Source organism: Penicillium bovifimosum (assembly GCF_028826915.1).
Source record: "Penicillium bovifimosum strain IBT 22155 chromosome Unknown utg000004l_segment0_segment0, whole genome shotgun sequence".
NCBI classification, from domain to species: Eukaryota; Fungi; Ascomycota; class Eurotiomycetes; order Eurotiales; family Aspergillaceae; genus Penicillium; species Penicillium bovifimosum.
The window spans coordinates 1,994,344-2,016,936 of NW_026622713.1; the positions used below are offsets into that span (position 1 = coordinate 1,994,344).

At 50.3% G+C, this 22,593-nt stretch overlaps 10 protein-coding genes across 10 annotated transcripts; 5 read left to right on the plus strand and 5 right to left on the minus strand.

The window, feature by feature from the left end:
* Positions 1-769: 769 nt before the first annotated feature.
* N7515_005051 (uncharacterized protein) lies at positions 770-1,615 on the plus strand (the record flags this gene model as incomplete). The annotated part of the gene is made up of 1 exon (XM_056665795.1): positions 770-1,615. The coding sequence occupies one exon, from the start codon at positions 770-772 to the stop codon at positions 1,613-1,615; it is 846 nt and encodes a 281-aa protein (XP_056522745.1).
* Positions 1,616-3,601: 1,986 nt separating this feature from the next.
* On the plus strand, positions 3,602-4,793 carry N7515_005052 (uncharacterized protein; the record flags this gene model as incomplete). The annotated part of the gene is made up of 5 exons (XM_056665796.1): positions 3,602-3,620; positions 3,686-3,867; positions 3,931-4,111; positions 4,178-4,268; positions 4,322-4,793. 5 exons carry the CDS (start codon positions 3,602-3,604, stop codon positions 4,791-4,793), a joined length of 945 nt encoding a protein of 314 aa, XP_056522746.1.
* Positions 4,794-5,439: 646 nt separating this feature from the next.
* Positions 5,440-6,351, minus strand: N7515_005053 (uncharacterized protein; the record flags this gene model as incomplete). The annotated part of the gene is made up of 1 exon (XM_056665797.1): positions 5,440-6,351. The coding sequence occupies one exon, from the start codon at positions 6,349-6,351 to the stop codon at positions 5,440-5,442; it is 912 nt and encodes a 303-aa protein (XP_056522747.1).
* Positions 6,352-7,280: 929 nt separating this feature from the next.
* Positions 7,281-8,885, plus strand: N7515_005054 (uncharacterized protein; the record flags this gene model as incomplete). Its single annotated transcript, XM_056665798.1, has 4 exons — positions 7,281-7,725; positions 7,906-8,055; positions 8,154-8,384; positions 8,455-8,885. 4 exons carry the CDS (start codon positions 7,281-7,283, stop codon positions 8,883-8,885), a joined length of 1,257 nt encoding a protein of 418 aa, XP_056522748.1.
* A 679-nt stretch (positions 8,886-9,564) lies between these two features.
* Positions 9,565-11,093, plus strand: N7515_005055 (histidine phosphatase family protein; the record flags this gene model as incomplete). The annotated part of the gene is made up of 4 exons (XM_056665799.1): positions 9,565-9,909; positions 9,968-10,103; positions 10,147-10,867; positions 10,928-11,093. The coding sequence occupies 4 exons, from the start codon at positions 9,565-9,567 to the stop codon at positions 11,091-11,093; spliced, it is 1,368 nt and encodes a 455-aa protein (XP_056522749.1).
* Positions 11,094-11,292: 199 nt separating this feature from the next.
* On the minus strand, positions 11,293-13,174 carry N7515_005056 (MFS transporter; the record flags this gene model as incomplete). The annotated part of the gene is made up of 2 exons (XM_056665800.1): positions 11,293-12,218; positions 12,280-13,174. The coding sequence occupies 2 exons, from the start codon at positions 13,172-13,174 to the stop codon at positions 11,293-11,295; spliced, it is 1,821 nt and encodes a 606-aa protein (XP_056522750.1).
* Positions 13,175-14,051: 877 nt separating this feature from the next.
* N7515_005057 (Zn(II)2Cys6 transcription factor) lies at positions 14,052-15,667 on the minus strand (the record flags this gene model as incomplete). Its single annotated transcript, XM_056665801.1, has 3 exons — positions 14,052-14,083; positions 14,132-15,418; positions 15,469-15,667. The coding sequence occupies 3 exons, from the start codon at positions 15,665-15,667 to the stop codon at positions 14,052-14,054; spliced, it is 1,518 nt and encodes a 505-aa protein (XP_056522751.1).
* Positions 15,668-16,089: 422 nt separating this feature from the next.
* On the minus strand, positions 16,090-17,628 carry N7515_005058 (H(+)-transporting V1 sector ATPase subunit H; the record flags this gene model as incomplete). Its single annotated transcript, XM_056665802.1, has 3 exons — positions 16,090-16,702; positions 16,758-17,274; positions 17,334-17,628. 3 exons carry the CDS (start codon positions 17,626-17,628, stop codon positions 16,090-16,092), a joined length of 1,425 nt encoding a protein of 474 aa, XP_056522752.1.
* A 541-nt stretch (positions 17,629-18,169) lies between these two features.
* N7515_005059 (M protein repeat protein) lies at positions 18,170-20,900 on the plus strand (the record flags this gene model as incomplete). Its single annotated transcript, XM_056665803.1, has 3 exons — positions 18,170-18,347; positions 18,402-19,885; positions 19,944-20,900. The coding sequence occupies 3 exons, from the start codon at positions 18,170-18,172 to the stop codon at positions 20,898-20,900; spliced, it is 2,619 nt and encodes an 872-aa protein (XP_056522753.1).
* Positions 20,901-21,042: 142 nt separating this feature from the next.
* On the minus strand, positions 21,043-22,138 carry N7515_005060 (uncharacterized protein; the record flags this gene model as incomplete). The annotated part of the gene is made up of 2 exons (XM_056665804.1): positions 21,043-22,026; positions 22,085-22,138. 2 exons carry the CDS (start codon positions 22,136-22,138, stop codon positions 21,043-21,045), a joined length of 1,038 nt encoding a protein of 345 aa, XP_056522754.1.
* Positions 22,139-22,593: the final 455 nt, after the last annotated feature.

Sequence of the window (22,593 nt, forward strand, 5' to 3'; positions counted from 1 at the left end):
TCGGTAGAGGCCCGAGGGTGCGTACAAGGGATGGAGTCCGAGGTCGGCTAAAACAGCCTCTACGGTCCATAAAGGAATTTGGTACTGCGGAGACGAAATTCTTTTGCATGGTGTCAAGGAATATGCATGACAGATGCTGGATGTTTGCTGGGATGTGATTCTGAGTGAATACAGTGCAGTATCTCTGGAGTGATGATCTGATGGGTGCAAAGAACCCGAAGCATTGCTGGGGGGGCATATGTGCTGCTGGTGGTAGTCCCCAAGGCTGCTCGATGATAGTAACATTTCGAAGCAGCTGTGGAGCTTCTGTCATCGTGGTAATGGGATTCGAATGTGAGGTCGAGTTGATGGTTTTCTGAGAGGGAGGGCGAAAGTTGCAAGGAGTCAAGCGGAATGTGTGTAGGTGCGGGCCACAGAAGCGAGCCTTGACGGCGTTTGTTGGGGCATGGCACCGGGAGAACGGTCTTCAACATGTCAACTCCATCGTGTGACCGAGGAATGTAGGGCTGCATACCCTAGGGCCCAGCCTTCTGCGACAATATCATGGCACCAGCATGCTTTTTAGTGGGGCTGATCCCATATAAGCAGTCAAGGTCGCCCCTTGCAACTGTGAGATCGACTGGTTCTTTCCAAAGCTGGTGCTACCCAATATAAACGACGTCATACATCAACATTGGGATGCTTCTTCCCCGATAACTCGCAACAATTTGCTTAAACTTCTTCTTTTCCTCGCATCTCCTTCCACTAAGGTCGGTCTGCTCGTCAAATCATGGCCACTATAACATCACCGATGAAGCGGCCGCTCTCCCGCGACCAAAGACCTCCGGGTGATGAACCATTAAACTCGCCCGCCAAAAGGCGCCGAGTAACAATTGAAGGATTTCCCATTGAAGCACCTGCTGCTCCCGAGATATTTGCAGACCCCGAAGCCCAACGGGTAGAAAACACGGCCGCATCTGTGGAACGTGCTTTCGCCTTAAGGAGTGCCTTCGGGAGCGATAACCTGCCAATAGAATGCAACTGTCCTCCCCTGCGCGGTCGCTCTGACTATCGCGGCTGGCGTCGCAAAATGCGAGTACTTCTGGACCGCAACTTTCTTCTGGGTCTGGTGGAGGGCAAAATCGGTCAACTTCCTCAATCGCATCGCTTCGAGTACGAATTAAAGAACCTGAACGCCGCTGCGAAGATGATCATTAATGCGAACCTCTCTGTCACTACCAGGCCGATTGTTCGCAATATGCACAACCCGCAAGAGATGTGGCAGAAGTTGGAGAAGCACTGCAAACCGTCCGATTGGAGTCTGGCACGATCGGGCTGGCTGGAGTTGCAGAATATCAAATACAGCCAATGTGCTGATGCCTGGGAATATGTTTATAGGGTGGATGATGCATGGCGATGTATCTGCCTTGATGGGGAGGACGCCTTTGAGAAACATGAAATGGCCCGTTGCACGAGCCTCGTGTGTGGATTGGATACGCCGAAGTGGGAAAGTTGGAAGATGCGTCTGCTTTCTGATCGCAGGGCTAGTATACCAAGCTGGGAAAGTCTTGTGAAAAGCTTGACCTCGGCGGAGGACAAGGGCATAGTGTCTGATGTGATTGGTATGGCCATCTGACTTGGACTTCTAGCCGGATGTTCTGTGTCCTGTTCTGTGGCAGTACGTTAGATGTGGTATCTTTCATGCGAATCTGATTTCAGCTCTGCTGGACATATCATGAGTTTCACCTGGGATCCCCTTGAAGGGTTAGCAGAGTTCACAATGTAGTTGGCGAGTAATGGACAGGAGTGATAGTGATAATATTTGGAGTCTTACGGACTAGAAAATTGGTCTTCTGGCTGTGATATCTCACTGCTCTACCGACCCTCACTTCTACAATTCATAGGGGCCAGCCCTCATACATGTCCAGCCAATTGCGGTGCGGCATGATAGATGCTCATGTTACTTTTTGCCCGAGGCCTGTGACGAGCGCACATGGAACTAGGACTGCGAGGGACGGGGAGGGAAGGACTTGTCATATTATTCCCTCCAGAGAGGGTCTTTAAAGATGGCCTGGAGGTGGTCAAGCATCTCCACCGTGGTCCGATATCTATTTCTCATAGTGGGGTCGAGACGCGGTTGTAGCTGCGCCTGAGCCTTACAGTGCCGCCCGTTTTTGCCTTCCATATCTGGATGGAAACAAAAATAGGTATGACATATCCGAAATCTCTGACCGCCTCTCTGAGAAGGAAGACTGAACAGGATCTGTGCGAGTCAGATATACTTAGTTGTGCCTGCAGGATGCAGTGAATACTGAATAAACCAATCGAACGGTATGAGGGCCAAGTGGATTACAGTATCTGTGGGGAAAACTATAATTTCCCTGCTGCCTCGCTCAAGCGAAGCGTTCAGCTCGAAGCGGTGTATAACCTGTCGAAGGGCATCTAATCGGCAACAGTAGTTGTGTATGCAGATGTGGATCAGTATAATAATGTGATGGACTTGATGGCTAAAATTCCATGTAAGGCATCAAGAAATGCTTTGAGAAGGCGGTCTACAGAGCAGATTAATTTTTGAAAGATCCAATCAGAGCTCTGTTCCTGCGGATACATTATCCGGTGAAGAAGTTGCAAGAGTGTGGAGGTATAATTGATTTCGATAACTACTGTAGGGCATCAATCAGCGGGCGTAAGAATCCAACCGAAAACAGCGCAAACAGTATCCTATTGTCAGAAGCTCTCCATATGTGTGTGACGTGTCACCGCCAAAGCCTCTAAGACTGCAGACTGCAGTTCAGCTGGATAATGCGATATCTGAGCTCCCCCACTCGTCTTTTATAAGTGCCCAAGAGGTGGGAATCATGCATGCGCACGGACTGCCTGACGTAGTCCAACTGGAGATCCATCCCTTTTCTCATCAGCTCTAAGTTCGTACTCCCAGACCAATCTGGGTAATTTAAAGACCATTCTCTAGATTTACTTGTGATGATTTGTTTCGACGTGTCGTCCTTCCTGCTTCATAGGGGATTTCCTGGTATTGAAGACGCATTCAAATTATCGTTTCAGAATTACATTGGTGGCTTACGGATGAAAAACAGAGCCAATATTTGGAGAGTCGGTAAGTCCGGCTGGCGCCGTCTATGCATGCATGCAGAGTTCTTACCCCTTGAGTACGGGGAACGATATTCCTATATGCATTATGTTACGAAGATATTCGTCACCGTGATCAGCTTCGGTATTAGTTCTGGGTGGCTTCAGCTGATTATGATGTCAAAACTGCTTGTGTATTCTGCCTCTGCTCCATCGAGGAAGAGGGGCCTATTGAAACAGAACGAATGAAGAGCACGAAGCTGGAAACTCTAGACTTGTTAGACCTGCGGATGGGGCCTATCTCTTCAGGTTTTGAAACTAGGCATGTAACCCGGCCCATGCAGGGCTTTTGCATAAGATAACCTGGCTAATATTAATCCTTGTAGGTTGGGCTGGGTTTCGTGAGCAGGGCCTAGTAGTTCAATCGAACTGGAACTTAAATACCGTCCAACTCCCACAGCACGGCAGTAATCGATCAAGCACCATACTTCCACATTCTAGTTTCACCAAATACAACCAGTTACCCACGTTTACAATGCCTGCATTTGCCAAAGGTATATTTCATCTGCCTTCTTTTGAAGATCAACTCGTCTTGAAATAAAACTGACCGCTTTCCCAGAATCGGACATCGCTTGCAGTGCATGGGGTGCCGACAGTGATAGGCTTCTCCTGTACGGCCAAAGCGATAATGGCGAAATTCTTGAATACAAATATGATGATGGAAGATTCAAGTTTCTGGGAGTTGTTACAAAAGCAAGAGCTGCCTCTCCAATTGCCGTCGCAAGTAACAATAAGAACTGGGTAGGTTGGCTTCCTGTGTAAATTCTTGAATAATGATAAAACTAATCGGTAAAAATGGTCTAGATCCGGGTTTACTTTCTGGATGAAGGGAGACATGTCGTTGAGGCGGCCAACAAGGGAAGTGGCTGGGAATTGTCAACATGGGGAGTGACATTGCATGCTGCATCGCGGCTTGCTGCCCGTAATGACGACCATGGTATTCGTGTTTTTGGGCAAGCAGAGAACGGGAATTTTATCGAGATCAGTAAGTTCCCTATCCAATCAACTAACTTCACGAATCAGCCGTTGATAAGGAGCCTTTCCATTCTAGCGCGCAAGGGATCTACAACGTCATGGAAGGTCATCTCCAAAAGATCAGTTCCCGGAACTTCTATTGCCGTCCCTCAGAATGGTATTGATAGGTGAGAATAAAATTTGTTGGGGTGTTGCAACTAGACCTAACAAGTCTCCACAGGCTCTTCTTCCTTGAGGTGCCGGAAAAGCACGAGCACGATGACCTTTTTCCAGACATGAAAAACGACTTGCTGGTTAAGGGGTCTAGCATTGTGACCAACTGGTTGACCAATCAGTTACACAAAGTACCAGATGTTGAACTCGCCCAATATAGGTTAGATGGCGAAGGGACTTCCTGGGTTAAGATAGATTCTTGGCTATCCGCAGTGCCAAATATGCAGCTCGCTATTACGGACATTGGAAGTCAGATGGAAATCATGCGGACACGCAATGGAAAGGTGCATGAGAGCTGGTATAAAGGGGGTTGGCATCACAATGGCTTCGAAAGCAAGATTTCTGATGGTCCCATTGCTATCGTGACCTGGCGGGACCATAGATTTGCTGTCTTTTGGCATGATGTCGATGATCCAACAAAGATCAATTGGGCTGAAGCCAGGACTGATGGATGGCGTGCTAGGGAAGCGTTCAACTGAGTTATATTAATTTTACTACTCGGTATATCGTGACTAGGGCACTGTTTCGCCGGGTTATACGGGCAGGGGCTCTGGAACCAGTCTGTTCTTCTTGCTTGGCGAGAATGAAAAGCGTGTGGTGACCTAATCCAATGTCTAAACGGAGTTGGGAATAGGACTGAGTGTAAGCTGCTACTCGTGTGGCTATCATCCACACATCCTCTTCTTTCCTTTCTCTTGTTCCTGTCTGAAATTTCGTTAATAAAGCGCCAATAAAGTCATCATTTTGACCTAGTTGACCGGCTAACACACTCGGCCATGTTTTCTTCGCTCACCATCCTGATCAAAGTTGTTGTAGCCTGCATATCGCGTTTTGAAATGGATTATAAGCCGTAGCCCACTAGGCTAGGTACGGATTCGTATTTTGGTCTAGTTAGGTAAACCAACTTTTTGCGAGGGGTCAGGGTAAATGAAACAATCAACCAACCAAATAACTGCATCGTGGATGCTCATTACAGTACATTAGCGCTTTTAGTTGCTGAGGGGGGTGCCTTTTGTGGACACGTTGTAAGTTGCCCCGTTCTGACATTAGATTGAATTCTCTTATACTCTAGCGCAGATGGCAAAGAAAGTCCGGCTCTTTCTTTCCGTGATCGATGGCGGCCACTTATATCTTCTCTATCGTTATAACCGCATGTCGAAAGTGTCCTTCGGCGCTCTTCTGTTTTACACCAACCTCATGAACGCACCGTCGAAGGAAGGCATGAAACCCTTGGCCAGGATTCTCTTCATATGCTGACCAAGCTTTCTTGATATAGGCCTTTAGTTCGGCAAAGAATTCTTCAATGGGGTTGAAATCCGGCGAATACGGCGGCAGGTACAGCAACTTGACTCCTGCGTCAGCACATAAGGTCTTGATCCGGTCGGAATGATGAAAAGATGCGTTGTCCATAATAAGCACAGATTTTGGCTCCGGCCACCTCCCACAGTGCTGCAGAAGCTGCTCGATAAACGATTCGAAAGACGATTCGAAAAAAGTGGCATCAGTTGAAACTTTGAAAATACGGGACAGAATGATGCCGTCTTGAGCATATGCAGGCAGTATCTGGAATCGCTGGCCGCGATGAAATTTCGACACTTGGACCGGTGTCACGCCGAGGGGTGACCAGCCAGTTCGTCTATATCCAATCCTTTTATCACATCCAGACTCATCGACAAATACAAGATGATGTGACCGAAATTCAGATAGCTTATGTTGGTAGAAATCTCGTAGTTGTGGGTTCTGTTCTTTGGCTTTCTGTTGGGCTTTCTTCTTTGTCCAGCCCGTCCGTGAAAGAGCACGTTTGATGCTAGATGACGATGGTAGAATGTTGAACTCATCCCATAGGAAGATAGCCATCTCTTCGATGCATAGGCCAGGCTTTTTGGCGAGGTGGTCACAGAGGGCGTCAAGCATGCTAGGAGCGATACTTGGTTGTCGGCCGACCGAAACTGGGGGAGATCTGGCACTACCGAATAACCGCAAGTTCTTGCGTATGTTAGTGATCGAGCGCTCACTACACTGCGCCACCTTTGTCATTTGCGATGTAGTGAGCCCGTTTTTGCTGTATATCATATGAAGAATCATCTTACTCTACCAGGACTCGATGTTTCTAGCCATTTTGTAAGTGTGGGTGACTGCAGTTGCGAGGTTGAGAAGAATGAGAACGAACGACCCTCTGGCGTGTTGGGGGGTTTGGTAAGGGGGGAATTTATTTTTGGATATCGTTTATTCTTGGACAGATAACAGTACATGACTATACAGTTTGATACTTTCATGCGTATTAGCATGTAACCCTGGAACAAATCCTCAAATACGGAATTAGCCGTATGAGGTTTGAAAGAGTGTCTCTCTGTTTTCAGGTATGGAGAGCAATAACGGGCGGCACTGTACCAGCGCAAGGCTAGAGACATACGCCATGCGATATCTCTCTGGCAGGTAATGGTCGGCGTTCAGCTGCTTAGCAGCAATCTGAATCAGTTTCCGCCGCGCGTCTCCAGAGGGGTAAGTCGAGTACGGAAGTCTCGCGCTGTAGCGGGTTGCGGCGTAGCCTTAAGCCTGTGCCCTGTGGGAAACTCAGAGGAGTGAATTGAGAAGAAGCAGGGAGAAAGAGCAAGACAAAACAATCTGGGGAAACTGCGAGGCTGGTTCTTGCTGCATACATGACAAACAATTGGAAGTTTTGAGGAAGCTGCACGCACGAAGAGTCCCTTCCTATTCGGGCAGCGTCGATGTTTGTTCAACTCTCACAAACATAAATAAAGGCCACGCACTTTTGTTTTCTATCTTCTTAACACCACGCACTTTGTCTCCTCTTTTTAACACCACGCACCTTCTCTTTTCTTAATACCACGCACCAAATAACTGTTTCGTCTGAATAGGTATTATCCGGTATTGGACGAATCTGTGAGTGCCAGTGTTTGTCTCCCAAAGTTTGGTTTGCAACTAACGTATAAATAAGCACCAAGATGGCGGAACCTGTTACTGCGGGTATGCTTACAACACTGCCACCGGAAGCAATTCGGTTGGCCCACGCTCTTGCTGCCTATTTCCAGGCGCATGATAATCCAGACGACCACCTTAACCCTTTCGACGTTTATGAAAGGAACGTTATCGCATACATTGCAGAAAAATATGATCCGGAGTCTAATGCCACGGGATCGTCCACTGATTTTCCCGCCAGCTGGGCAAACGACAGTTCCCAAGTGTATTCGGCAATCGTAACGGTCTTCGATCTAGCCTTTGGCCTTTCAATGCCAAGCACGAAATCACGACCTACGAGGTCATTGCTCGATCTACCTGTGGAGTTGCTCTGGCTTATTGAGCGGCAGCTACCTGACAAAGACGTTTACAGTCTTTGCCTGACAAACCATTATCTGTATCACGTCTTGAATGAGTCCCTTTGCCGACGAGGTATGGTGAATCTACGTGCGCTCCGATTGAGTCTATGTTTGAACAAAAAGCAAGCATTCGCCAAGGCAGTCGAAGTATTGTCGTCACCTCTTCCACCACACTTTCTCGGAAACACACAGTCGTTGTTGTACCACATAAACAACAGGAATGTGGGGTTAGTGGGGCTGATGGTTTCTAAAGGCGGCCTACTCAAACAGCTACTTGATCAATTGATCAAATTCATTCTTGACGAACGACTACGGCAAGGACCCACCACTCGTGCTGACAGGTGGAAGTCACTTGAAAACTGTCTGAGATGGGGTTTGAGTCCAAATTATGTCTTCCCGGACGGTATGTCCTTGATGGCACAAGCCATCGTGAAATCAACCATGAATCCGTACACACAGTACAGAGAGGTAAGACGCTTCTCGCTCATGGGGCTGACACAGGTTGTCTCGCCTCCCTGCCTGAAAAGGATTCAATGCTGCATCTAGCATGCCTTCATTATCAGCCCAAGGTCGTGCAGTTGTTGCTCGACGAAGGTGCAGACCCTAACCTGAGAGACGCACACGACCGCACACCCGTCCATAGGTTGTTTGACACGCACGAAACCAAGTGGAGAGAATCAGGTAATCTGCTTGACATCCTCCTCGCGTACCCAAATGTCAGAATCGATGAACGTGATGGCAATGGCCGGACTCCACTAAGCCTTGCTGCAGGCCACTCAGTTAACTTATTGACGGCTCTGAGAATTTGCCAAGAAGGTTGTTTATCTGCCAGATAGAGTCGATATCAACTCTCAAGACAATGAGGGGAAAACACCGCTTTGTCACGCCATATCTGCCAAGGAATATGACATGGTGCGTCTGTTCGTCGCGCAGCACAGCCTTGATCCCAACCTCGGTCCGGCCGATGCATTCCCTCTGCTTCTCGCTGTTGATTATGATAAGCTGCCAATTCTTGAGATATTGCTGTGCTCGAAGCAACTGGATCTGAATAAGCAAAACAGCGAAGGGGAGACCGCCTTGTTGAAGGCACTTCATATTGGCAATAGGGAAGCCGTCAAGTTGCTTGCCCGAGCTGGTGCGGACCCTGATATTGAATCATGCGAAGGCGTGACAGCACGGCAGGCAGCCCTGGATGCAGACATTCGTGTCAGATGGAAGGCTCGCCCGAACTAGGTGTTTGGGTGTCTAACTTGCTTGTGTTTAAGGAAATCATAGTTTCTAGCCAACAATACCAGCACCGCCTTGTCTTATCTGAGAATGCAAGTCCTACTCCGTAGTCCGTACTAGTATGTAGATACAGTAGATGACTGCCTGCGGACATTTTGCCGGCTCTATACACATTAACAATTAGACACCCATCGACCTCTCTAAAATTGGAAGAGTTGAAATATCCCAGGTAGCCACCTTCCACGGTTTCCATTCCAGGGCCGGGTTTAAGCATGGTGATGAGTCGATGACTCGAATAACGCTGGCACAGCACTGCAAGGCCGCACGAGTGACGATGCCAAGGCGCCAGGGGCAGGGCATTCACGCTGGGGTATTCCCATTCTGGCATTGTCCAAGTAGATCGATCTGACACTAGGTGCTGACCGTGCTGTCCAGAGTTGGTCCGAGGCGGCGAGGTTGTACTTGCCACATGGTGACATGGTCGATGCCACCTTGCAAGTTGGCCACGCCACGTGCGCTGATCGAAGGTCGCGACTTGCGCGACTGCAATGGAACCTCATTCTGCTCGGGTTCTACTATTCCGTAGTCTTCGGCTTATTGCATGCCGTCTTGGAGATTTGCAATATTAGAAGGATGTCCAGCGGTCCGCCGGTCTTGATTCTCTTCATCTAAACTTCTCTCGACCATGCGCGGTCTGAGTTGGCTTCCCGCCACCTCCGTCCTAGGAGTAGGCCTCAGCCCCGTGTCCCCCGCGGACACCTTCTACCCGCCAACTTTGAACAGCACAGCATACATTAGCAATAGCTCAATTGGCACATATGGTGGCACCTACGAAGCTGCAAGAAATGGTCCTGCCGGAGGTACCCCCTACGGCATCTATAGCTACTGCTCTATGCCGCATCCTCGTTCCCCAGAATACGAGCTGCCGGAAGCTCTGACCAACGGGTCAGCTGACGCAAAGCTTGTTTACCTCGAGTATCTACAGCGCCACGAGCGACGCTCTCCATACAATATCCTCCCCGGCGGCGAGGTACGCAACTTTAGAACGGAAGCCCCGCCTAACCTAACAGGCTAACACACCACTCCAGAACCAAGCTTACCATTGCGACGATGTCCGCCCGTATCTCTACGCGGGCCCCAACAGTGCAAACGGCATCCAGCCCATGCCAATGTATGCACAGACATACCAGGATACCTCCAACCCTTTCTCGCCAGGAGTGAACGGTACCTGTCAGTACCCCCAAATTACCATAGGGGGGTATCCAAGACGGGTATCAACACGGGAAGGATCTCTGGCGCGTCTACGGAGACAAGCTTGGCCTGATTCCTGCGACGCCTAACAAGCGCGTTTGGTTCCGCTCCAGCAATTCCCCGCTCACTCAAGCGTCGGCTGGCGCCGTCCTGCGCGGCATGTGGCCCGACTACGAGGGAGCTCTTCCACTGCACCAGATGGTGTCCTCTGTCGATACCGTTGACAGTGGATACCCCTGCTCTGCTGTTGATTCTACCCTACTCAGCTTGAAGTCTACCACGCAGTGGAAAGAGCATCTGAATGTCACTGAGGGGTTGCGCTCGAAATTGAGCGCCATTCTGGGCGCAAATGCAACTTCATGGCAGAGTACCTTTGACCATTTCTCTGATAATTTCCAGGCTCGCCTTTGCAATGGCTACAAGCTACCGTGCAGTATATCTAATTCCTCAGCCTGTGTCACTATGCAGATGGCCGAGGAGGTCTTCCGTGCTGGTGATTGGGAGTGGAACTACTACTGGCGTACAAATCCGGATGTGGTCAAGTATATCCAGGTAGTTGAGGGCTTGTTCATTGGTGAGATCATTTCCCGTCTGCAGGCTGTCCAAGATGGAAGTCCCTCTGTCGACTACAGTCATATATTCATCCACGATGGAGACATTGGCCCTATTCTTGGTTCTCTGGGGATTGAGGCGCTGCGCTGGCCGGGTATGGCGGCCAACATTGCTTTTGAAGTTTGGTAGGTCAGATTCTATGGGGTAACTTTGCCAATAAATGGTGCTTCTCTAATACTTTATAGGGAGATGAAAGCGGAGCAACATGATGGCTCTTTGTTCGCTCGGGTGTTGTACAGCGGTCATCCTGTACGAAGCATCCATGGTCCCCTTGACTGGATCCCTCTCTCGAAACTGATTGATATCATGAGCCCCTATGTCCCTGGCGATATCATTTCTCTCTGCGGGTAGGCAGACTTATAGCCGAAGATTCCCGGGGCCAGCGTCAAGAGCACTTCAAGATTTCCTAGACTCAAAATCATATCAATCTTCAATCATATATTCAACTTCTTCATTATTAACCAAGATTTTATCACAAAGCTCTAGGTAGCTTTAGTCTCGTTCCAAATTATATAAAAGTCACGTCACAAAACAAAAAGAATTAGTACACTCATTCCGCCGGCTCTGAGATAGCAAACTTGCTCATAGCGCGAAGCTTGCTACCATAGAAGTAAAGCAACCAGATACCAATAATACCAATAACACTCAGACCACCGAGCAGACTCGTACCACGGTCAACACCCAAATTCCCAAACAGCGGGTGGGCGAAGAGAATACTACCGCAAGCCAGAGCACTGCGGAAGAAATCATTTGCCGCAAACAGACTGGCCGCGTACATGGGGTAGCTGAGAGGGATATAGATGAAGATGGCCTGCATGACGATAAAGACCGTACCACCGTAGATAGTGATACCAATCGTTGGCACGATCCAATGAATAGACGCCCGCGCCGTCCAGGCAAACAGGAAAAGACCGATGGTAGGGCCAAAAGAAGCGGGCAACGCAGGAATCAGACGGTCTTCCTGTACGGGGAAGCCGAAGCGGCGGATGCGGGGATTCACCCAGAAATAGATGTAGCCTCCGTAGATGGCGATTCCCAAAAGGCAGGATACCAGGATACACAGGAAGACTAGACCGATCTGGCCCAGGTTCATGCCGTAGTCGACTGGATAGACTAGCGGGAAGACCTCGAAGAAGGAGTAATAAATGCCGTAGATGATGGCTGTGTAGACCTGGACGAAGAGCACGGCAGGATCCTTGATTGTGATTTCCATGGGCTTGATCAGGGCGTTGATGGTTACGTCTCTGACGCGCATGTGGCGCTGGTCGATTTCGGACTGCGACATGAAACGTTTGTCGTTGTGGATTCTGCGGAGACGGGCTGCGCGCCGGAGGAGGATTGTTGGTGTGCTTGTTTCGGGGAGAAACAGGAACATGAGGACGAGGACTGGGGCGGATGCCCAGATTGATTCGAAGAGGGACCAGCGCCAGCCTTCGACGGGGACGGAGAAGCCACTGAGGAGGGGACCGAGAGCGGCTGGATGGTTTGTTGTTAGTGTATGTACTGACATTGGGTGTGGGGATAGAGGAAAACTTACGACCACAGTATGCTGCAGCAACCCAGGCCATCATGGCGAAAGGCAGGGACGTTAGGCTATACAGATCTCCGATGGAAGCGCCGCCAGATGCAAGACATGGTGAGCCGAAGAATCCCTGCAGGAAACGAAGCACCAGCAGACCGGCAAAGTTGCCCACGAAGGCTGTTGGGATTGAGAGTATCACGAACAGGAACATTGTGACGATGTAGACTGGGTTGCGTCCAATCACTGGGATCTCACTGAGTGGAGAGAAGAGCAAGGGTCCGATGCCATATCCGAGAACGTAGAGAGATAGACCCAATGTGGCTACCAGAGTGCTCACGCCAAACTCTCTCATCACACCTTCGGTGGAAGATGTATAGATTGCAGAGGTTGTATATACGACAAAGGTATACAGACATATGATGGTAACGACAAGGGCACGCTTGCGATTGGTCCAGTTGTGCGGGTTCTCTGAATCGTCGGTATAGTACCAATCCACGAGAATGGAGCCGTCTTTTGTTTTCTTAGGGCAAATGGGGATGGACTTAGTTCTCTCAATGTCGAGTTGTTCTTCTGCCACTGGGGTAGCTTCTGTCGATCCTGTAGATTCCTCTGCCTCGGAGCGAGCTTCGGTCGATTCTGTAGGTTCCTCTGTCTCGGGGCGAGCTTGCGGTGATTCTGCAGATGCTCGGCGGGTGGAGGCGCGACTTAGAGGCTCACTGCTTCGGTTGGAATCTTGCGAGGTCGTCCCCTTCTCGCTTGCGTGTTGTCCATCTTGGGTATTGTTCAGCATTTCGAGCCATGGCTCGGGAAGCTGGAAGTCGGGCTTTTCTTCGGGGTACTTGAAGTATTTGTTCTTCGTCAAAAGACGAACAAGCTGCCCAAATGGGGCATCGCGAATGGCAGCTTCCATGATGGTAAGAGTATATATTAGTATTAGGTACTTGAATATACTGGAGAAGAGGTCCGGAGTGAGATTCGCGGAGGCAGAGCAGACAGACTATATACATTATCATGTCCATTGCTATATTTGAAATCCGGGGCAGTCAGATTAAATCCGCACATTAAGAATCAAAATTGATTCCAAAGCAGTCAAAATCGCATCCAATGATCGATCATTATTTTCGAAGAAACTTGGTATATCGACCCTGTCCAGGCCAATCCATGGAGTTTAACACAAACGCCGACCCGGGATCTCAGATGAGTTTGCCCGAGCCCGAGCGTATCTCCCTGCGTATACCTAATATGGACAGCTATAGCTGCTATTTCCAGGGTTGAGGCTCGTAATCGAGGAGCTCTCCGGATCTGTCAGATCGGAGTCCTGCGAATCAGCTGCTTACAGATCGATGTTGAGTAATCCCACTCATCACATCATTGGTCAGTCTTCGGATATAAGCGGCCTAGCCCCGTCGCTGACATGATGACATCTTCCATTTTGATATCTCTAGATGTTAAGCGTATTTCATGAGAGGCTTAGAGTATTATGCTAGATATTATTAAGACATGTTCTGTGAGACTGGGTTAAATGGTCTAGTGCTTGAGCGCCTAAAAGGCTGCAACGATCACTTGTGTTCAATTGTCAAGTCATCGCCAGCCACGATTATTAAACGCCAAAGCTTGAATATGTAATCCAGGTATTGCGCAATGAATACCAGCAGCTAACGCAATGTATTATATAACATGAAGAAAAGGAAGAAGAACCTAGAAGAAGAAGAAGGAATATATACAACCCGAATTTCAGACATAAATCATTGCACATGAGGCATAACAGTGAGCTCAGTCGAATGGTTCTAGTAAGGGATAAAGTCGAACTGCATTCGATCTATACATTGGTTAGCATGATCCTAAAATGGAATGATACAACCCTTACCAAGGAAGTGGCTCCAGTCTTCTTCTTCGCCAAGCTGGTTAGACCAATACTGCTCGAGGAACTTCAGTGACTGAAGGACATTCGGTATACGGATAGTCTCATGCAATGACGATAGCAACTGCCGGACTATTGCCCGATCTTCGCCATGTGCCTCGCATCCCGCAATGAAGATTGGCGTCGTTAGCATCACCCAAGGCGAGAGCCCTGACGATGGGCCAATTTGGGCCGTGCACTCTAGGATGCGTTGGACCGACTGCTGCACTTCTGGCGAGGAACTTGGTGTCTTCCGAAGACGTCGGTGGATCTGGATAAGCGCACTGTGTTGGAACGCCTCATTGCAGAGTAAAAGTTGTTGCGCGCTCTCCGGCGACAGCCCCTCAGCAGCCCCTGGGTAGAACGATGGCTGTGAATCTGAGTCGCGATTCATAAGCTGACGAATCGCAGATTCCAAGGACGCGGCATCATCCTCCACACTGCTGTCAACCTCCCCAGCAACGAAGCCCTGTCCGGTCTTCTCTGCTTCCTGGCTTCGCCAGGCCGCAGCACCAATCTGCCGGAAAACGGCCGCTAGGTCTACACTGAAACCCCAATAGTCATCTAGATAATCGGTAGAACCCCCCAGCCCCATCAAATCAGACGAGGCAAAGTCCGAGACATCTCCAATGGGTGGACCATTCCCCGTCAATGCCGTGAGCGACACAATCGACCAGTACCAGCGATCTAAATACCGCCGGAACCCGCTGGTAGACCGTGGTGACTCTTCACCAGTGGCATCCGCAGCTCTCATCAATGCCCTCGCCCCGTCGATATGTGCTCTCCATGAGTTCGGATTGATCGCCCCGGAATGAATCTCAGCTAAGCAAAGGGTCCGGGCCGTCGCTACCAGAGCCTCCGAGTCCTTCGACGAAGGATTCCCCAGCTCTTTTCGGAAGTGTTCAAGGCTGAGAGCCATTAGCCTGGCAATATCCGGTGCTGTTTTGGCTGTCTCCGACTGATTATTCAGGGCTTGTATATGGATCGCTGAGAGGGCGGTGGTGGCATAGAGTAAGGAAGGGGTCTGAAGAGCCATGGGGATGAGCATGCGGCATATGTCCTGCTGCATCCCGGAATGCGAGGCGGTAATCTGCGAGGCATCGTGTATAAAATGGTGCAGTAAAGCCTTTTGGTCGGAGGACAAGGATGAAAAGGGATCGACGGGTTGCGATAGAGTCAGATCTGATGCGGTTCTGGCGCTGACTGGCTGTGCCGTCGCCTTGGTGGTGTAGATGAATTCTCCTGGAGAATATTCTGAAACGATTAGGGCCATGTAGGCGCAAGATTGGGAACTGCGTACATACCAAGTCTCTGCATACCTCCGGTCCCCCCAACGCAGGCCCCGAACCGGGATCGTGAGAACGTCCGTCCTCCCCACTGCAACTGCATCGCATAATGGCACTGCTCGCCTGCGGTCTGGCAGCGCCCGCAGCTCGGTCGCTGCTCGTCGCATTTTTGTCGGCGCGCCTTACATCTCTTGCAGCCTGTGAAGGATCTCGACATGGGTGCTGTGGTCTGGTGGGATGTTGTTCCGAAAGGATTCCTGCGGGGAATTGGAAATCTCCCCGGACCCGAATTCCCGCGTGGCGAATGAAGTTTACTGGGGAACAGCAACAGTTGGTTGCTACATTGCTATGAGAGAACAGGGCAAGTCTCGAATTACTATGTAAACCCCAACTCGCACTCGTGCCTCTTTTTGGACCTTAGTGCCGTACATCTTGGGGGTTTTTTTTAGCGGTCGATCGCAAGATCCACTGTTAGTTTCAATAGATAAGCCTTTGCGTAAGTCAAAGCCATAGGTGAATATGGATCTATTGTCTCGAAGAGAACTGAAGCTAGTATCGCTATGGCAAGAAAATACACACATGCAAACCAGTATGTCCATCCCAGAAAGCCATCAACATAGCAGAACACCCTCAACGGCATCAGCCCTCAAAGGTATACCGAAGCCACTCACCAACGGCATGTAAGCTCTCCCACCGCACTGATTCATCTTTATCAGCCATCAGCTCCATCACCCGTGTCTTCAGGCCCAGTCGTTCCAACTGTCCCCGGCGCTCCGGGACCTCCTTTACTAGGTTCCCTACATCGTTACAAGCGATAGCCAGCACCTGCTTGTCGTTATCCCAACTCTTAGACAGAATCTCGACGAGTTTCTTGGCTAGAGCACCGTTTGAGTCCTCAACAATTCGGCGAGCATTCTCCTTCCAGAAGGTCGGGTTCTTATGAGGGGGAGACCAGCGCAAATGGCCTGATTGAACTTCAGCGGCATATTCATCAAAGGTAGTCTGTGTCTTGGTATATTCTTCCAGCATGGAAGAAAGAGCGTTCAAATCCTCGAGCAGGTCGGGGTCGGTCAGGTGACGGCCAGTCAAGTTGACCAGGAGGGCGGGGAGTCGAACGAACACGGCAATGGGCAACAATGTCGTCCGATTGCTGGAGCAAAGATTGTACAGAGTCGCAATAAGCAAGCGTGTAGTCTTTTCTTTCGGTGAAAGGCGCAGAAGGTGAGTATAGAGCTGGATGATTTCATAGTTCCTAAGCGAGGTTAGCAGACATTCGAAATGCAGGTCAAATGATCGCCACCACTTACTCTTGAAGTTCATCGCCAATCAAAGATCCCTCAAAAGCAAGCTGCCACAGCACTAGGAGCACGCGATACAGAAGCTGTAGACCAACACCACCAGCGAGACCAGGCTCGACGCCGCGAGCGCTGCTTCCCAGTGTGCTAGCATTATCTTTAGCCCCCGCCGCAGTTCGAAGAGTCTCGATCAATGGATCCAAAGTCTCCTGGCGTTGCGCCCAAAAGAGCTCTCGGGCTCGGCTCGTTCTCAGTAGCTCTGAAAACCCTTGTACGCCAATGTCCTGAAGCCCACTGTCCTGGCTTTTGGTCAATGTAGAGAGATAGGTGTACAGCTGTGGAAGAGCCTGGTTGTCTCGCGGTGCCGGTTTCGATGACGCGACAAGACTGTGCGATACAAGTGCAGTAAGGAAGGTGGATGTGAGCAAAGGGATTGGGTCTTCGGCATTTGTCGAGTGCTGCAGGAATGGTAGGAATGGCTTGTATGGTTCTGGGTGGGAAACAAGCGAATCGGCCAAAGAGGGCACATCTATTTGACATTCGATCAGCATAATCCTGCAAAATTCCTAGTCCGCCTATAGCATCTACCTTGAATCAAGTCCGAGGCCAGCACCAGTATGTACTGCACGATATCTGTCCTTCGAGAGGCCGAGTCCAAGACACTCTTTCCCTGTGTACCGCCAGCCAAAAGTTCTGCATATCCAGAAAGATCCCCTTCTATCGTCTGGCGACGTTGCTCCTTGCGCACCTTGTCCACCGCCTTGATCTTCTTCAAGTGGTCATCAGTGATGTTGCCCGCGCGGACCGCACCCTCCCATGGAATCGGTCGAGCTCGAATGTTGTTCTGGAGGGAGCTGAGATATGTAGGTGGATCGAGCGACATTATGGATGTAGGTGGGGATATCCAAGCCAGGAAAGGGAGTGTCACTGGCTATGATAGATGCAACCGGAGGTGTGTCCAGAGGGGACGGGGGAGCTTGGGGATGACGGAAGCCTGTGCCAAGACCGACGGTATCTCAACCCATGGCCTCAACTTCTGTTCCCGGTACTCCACGTTGCCCTCTCCTCCTTCTGTCTCTACTCTCTTCTTTTGTTTTACTAGCGGGTCTTTATTGCTTCCAATTTCCCGACTCACTGGCTCGGCCATTCCGCGCCTTACTTTCGTTCGAGACTCTGCTCAGTACTGTGAATCCAGCTTAGATTCCGCCGGTCTCTCATCTCGTCGCCGCAACTTTATTATTGTCGACGTTAGCATCAAAACATCTCATATCACTTGTCGTCGAATTGACCACGAAACGTCCCTCGCGATATAATTGCGACAAGTCGGCGTCCGAGCGCAGCCCATCGAACCCATGCCAATGCAACACGAGGCATTTGCCGTCTAAAACTCCCGTTCCCAATTCCCATTGTAGTCGTCTGGTACAATGGCGCAGAACTCTCAGACGCAAAAGCCAAAATGGGGCGTGGGCTCTTTCCTCCAGCAGGCAGTAGCGGGCGTCGAGTCTCGACTGGATCACATATTGATGGACGAGGAGACTAATCACACAAAGCCCGCTGAAACTCATGACGGAGAGATGCCCGCAACAAAAGCTCCCACTGCTCGTATGGAACCTGAAGACCATGTGTAACTGGACGAGCTTGGCTAATGTCTTTTAGCGATTTCCCGCAGTTCATCGACGGCACGAAGAAATGACCGGCTTCAGGAACGGCTGGCTCGAGCCATGGCGAAGCAAGCTGCCTCAAACCTTGGTTCTCAGTCTCCTCATAGCCGGGTCTCATCGCCACCCGCTAGCCCAGTACCCAGCAGTGGCGCTCGGTCCAGTATGGACATTGATTCAAACGTTGCATCGGTGAACGGTGCGGCAGAAGACTCCAAAACCTCACGGCCGAACGACGACAGTAATGCGGCTACATTGATATCACCGAGAACGAGTCATGATCCAGGGGCATCGCCGCGTGTTTCAGCGGACATCAGTGTCTCTGGCTCAGCGCCCAGGGCCTCTATAGATGTGATTCAATCATCAAACGATTCAGCCACAGCCGGCCAAGATACGTCGGATTCACAACGGAGCGAACTTCTGAGTACTCTTGCTTCAAGCGATAGTCCGCGGGCCAGCGTTGAATTGCCATCAGAAGTGCCGGCGGAAGATCTGAACCCGGACATTGCTCGCTTGCAGGCTGACCATAAAGCTGCTGAGGCGCAATGGCAAGAGGAGATACATGGTTATATTGAGCGCATAGATGCATTGCAGTCAAAGTTGAAATACCTCGCTAAGGATGCTGCCGAATCGGCCAAAACTGCTGCGGCAAATGCTACTCCAGGGAGTGCGCAGAAAACCCTCTTGGAAAAAGATGAGAAAATCGCATTACTTCTTGAAGAGGGGCAGAAGTTATCCAAGTCTGAAATGGACCACCGGACTGTGATCAAGAAATTGCGCCAGCAACTCACCGAAAACACAAAATCTCAGACTGAAATGAGGAAAAGGATGGACAGACTTGAGCGGGATGCGGTCAACTCCGAAGCAAGGGCCAAGCGGGCAGAGGCGGCAGAGAAGAGGGCAATCGAGTCTTTAGCATCTCACACCAAGTCAACTAAAGACCTGGAAGCTGTGATCGATGAACGCAATGCACTCAGCCAAACTGTTCAAGAGATGAAGTCGCAATTGAGCCGGGCTGTCGCTCGTGCCGAAGATGCGGAGACAAAAGCGAATTCTGACGCTTTGGAGCAGCAGAAGCGCCAGGCAGCTGAACTAGACGAGGAACTATCTAACCTTAAGATCGAGCGCGACATCAGCGAAGCAAAGTTTAAGAAAACGATCTCCGAATTGCAGGAGAAGATCGAGCAAGAAAGGGAAAGAGCACGTATGCTTGAGGCCGAGTTGAAAGGTGAACAATCTGTCTTGGAAAGTAAAATGGAAAGCCTTCGCTCCCGTGCAGAAGAAGCATCATCGGGGGCAACGGGGGAGACTCAAGCCAAACTTCTGCGTCAGATTGAGACACTGCAAACTCAATATGCTGTCGCTAGTGCAAACTGGCATACATTGGAGGGCTCTTTGCTCTCGCGCCTTGCAAATGTGGAGAAAGAGCGTGATGACGCCGGTCGACGAGAAGTCGATCTGCGGAAGAAAATTCGGGAGATGGTATGATCTCAAGTTATCTCATTTTTTGTTGTAACGCAAATTGCTAACATTGATATAGAACCTCAAGTTGAAGAAATTTGAAGAGCAGTTGGACAACGCAAAAGAGGTCGAGCACGATCTAACCAGCAGACTCGATGCGCGTATGGAAGAGCTTCAGAAGCTGCAACAGCGGCTCGAGAAAGCTGCAGATGAGCTCGCTTCAACGCAGAAGGAGATGGCCGAGCAGAGGAAAGCGAGTGATGCAACGTGGGCGCAGAAGTTGGAGCAGAAGTTGGAAGAAGAGCGGGCCAAATGGAGGGATCAAGTGAACTCCCCATCGCACCTACGCGGAATGTCGCCCGTTGCATCTACTCGGCGGTCAAGCACTCTCGACGCGACAACGCCGGGATTGTCGGATTTCCGCCCTCCTAGCCGGCGCTCATCTGTCATGCCTTTCATGTCACCTGAGATTGGCACCCCGCCCCGGCAAAACTCCTATCCTGCCTCAGTTGCCCAATCCACCCTCTCTCCCCCACCGATTCATTCAAATCAATCATTCTTGGGAGCACCCTCAATCAGCTTCGAGCCTGAAGAGTATTTCGGCGACTCCGGCACTCCTATCGCTCCTTCCGCGTACGGCGGTACGCAAGCACCTCCATCACGTGGTATCAACGACATCATCTCCGAGTCCACGGTCGGCGCCGGTCCATCTGTGCAGCTGGTTGAGCGCATGAGTGCCACAGTCCGCCGCCTGGAGAGCGAGCGTGCGGGTTCCAAGGATGAATTGGCTCGCGTGACGAGCCAGCGCGACGAGGCCCGGCAACAGGTCGTGGATCTTATGCGCGAGCTCGAAGAGAAGCAGGTCTCTGATTCTCGGCTGCGGGAGCTAGAAGCAGAATTGGAGGACCTTGATCAGCGGTACCAGACTACTTTGGAGATGCTGGGCGAGAAGAGCGAGCAGGTCGACGAGCTTAATGCTGATATTGCCGATCTCAAAAAGATATACCGCGAGCTGGTTGACAGCACCATGAAATGAGGGTGAAATGATTGAATGTCTACTTACGATTTTATTGAGCCGCCTGCACACTTTCCGGTCTATCATAATTAGATTTGCAACATCTGGATCTGTAAATAGAATACATGCACATACTGTTCCAGGCATATATGAACATGAGGTGTCAAGCAAGGGAATGCACTGAATTCGCAGAGCCCGGCGTGACCTGTACCGAGTCTGACGTGACTTGTACCAGCTGCTGAGAATTTTCATTCTTCTTCCTATCCCATGTCGCAAGAAGAACATTGAGCAGCTCATTGGCGACCCCCAACAAGAGGAAAATGGCAATAACCTGTCCAAATGTCCATCCTTTTTCTTCGGGGTCGAGGTGGTTGCGACTGATAGTCTGCTCCAGCGAAACAATCAGGTATACACAGAACGAGCAGTATGCCACCTTGTTCAACGTGTATTTGAGCAATGCCTGTCCATGCAGTCTCTTCGGTGGCTCAACACGGTCTGTATAAACAGCAGGACTGACCTCCACAGACCAATGAATCCAACCCCTGGACAGACCCTCAGCCCTACCCCCAGCGGGATTTCGTCTCCGATACATGAAAAACAGACACGGCAACATGCACACAAAAGTAATGGCGAAGCTAGCGACAATTGCGCCCAGACTCCCAAGAATGATATAACGGAACACGGGCGAAGTCGCTTTGACACTGACGCCAAAAACCACATACACCGTGTCTGTGTTGCACTTAGGCTGGCTGCCGAACCTCGGCGCTGTCACCCAGACGTAGACGTTGAAGGCGAGAAATGCACCCAGAGCTAGGATTTGCATACTGGCAAAGTAATAAAGTCTTAATGGGCCAAGTCCTGTGTACCGGCCTTTGCTGACTAGGTCCATGCCTAAGATGGCCAGAAGGTGTATGACACATATTGCGTGAAAGAGCGTCAGCTCGTCCCGGAATGTCTGATAGATTGCTGTACAGAGGAGCGCTAAACCTTGCATGCCGAGGGCGGAGGAGACTCCTCGTGAGAATTCTTCTTGGTCCTTGCCGGGATAAAATACCCGGAGTAGGTAGCTCACTATCGAGCCGCCTAGGCAGAGGGCGTAAATTGAGATGCGGATCTGTCGGGGGTTAGCTGGCGGTTCTTCTGACTTCTGTTCAGGGTATGTGAATGGGTAGCGATATAGAACGGATGCATGTGATGAGACTTACCCCGACTCCAGATACATCGGGGTTGGCCTCGATGATACAGGCTGTTGCGTTCATCGTATGTACAATAGCCCTCGCAACAACATGAGTGGAGGGGGAGAGATACTCTATATCTCAGTCTCGGTTCAAGTATCCACTATCACTTGCATGGAAGTTGGCAAATATCTCTCGGCTCGCATGACGAAAAAGTGACAAGAGGTACAGAGAACAAACCTACTGTGTAGGTGCCCGGGTACTAAAGTGGCTCAGCATCAGCCTTGCGCCATGTTAGTTACAATAATCAGGCCAAAGTCTGATTCTTCAATGTGCGATAAAGCCAAGACCGCTGGGCGTAGCACATCGCCCCGAATTCTCGATCATGGGATTGGATTGTATCCAGCTGCCCTCGTGTGGCGCCTGTGCAAATGCTCACGCTAGACCCGAACTAGGGCTCGCACCGTCGCACGGCCACGCTGAAGCGTTAGCTTCGCCAACCGAGCGCTGTGATTGGTCAATCGAGAACTGTATATGAG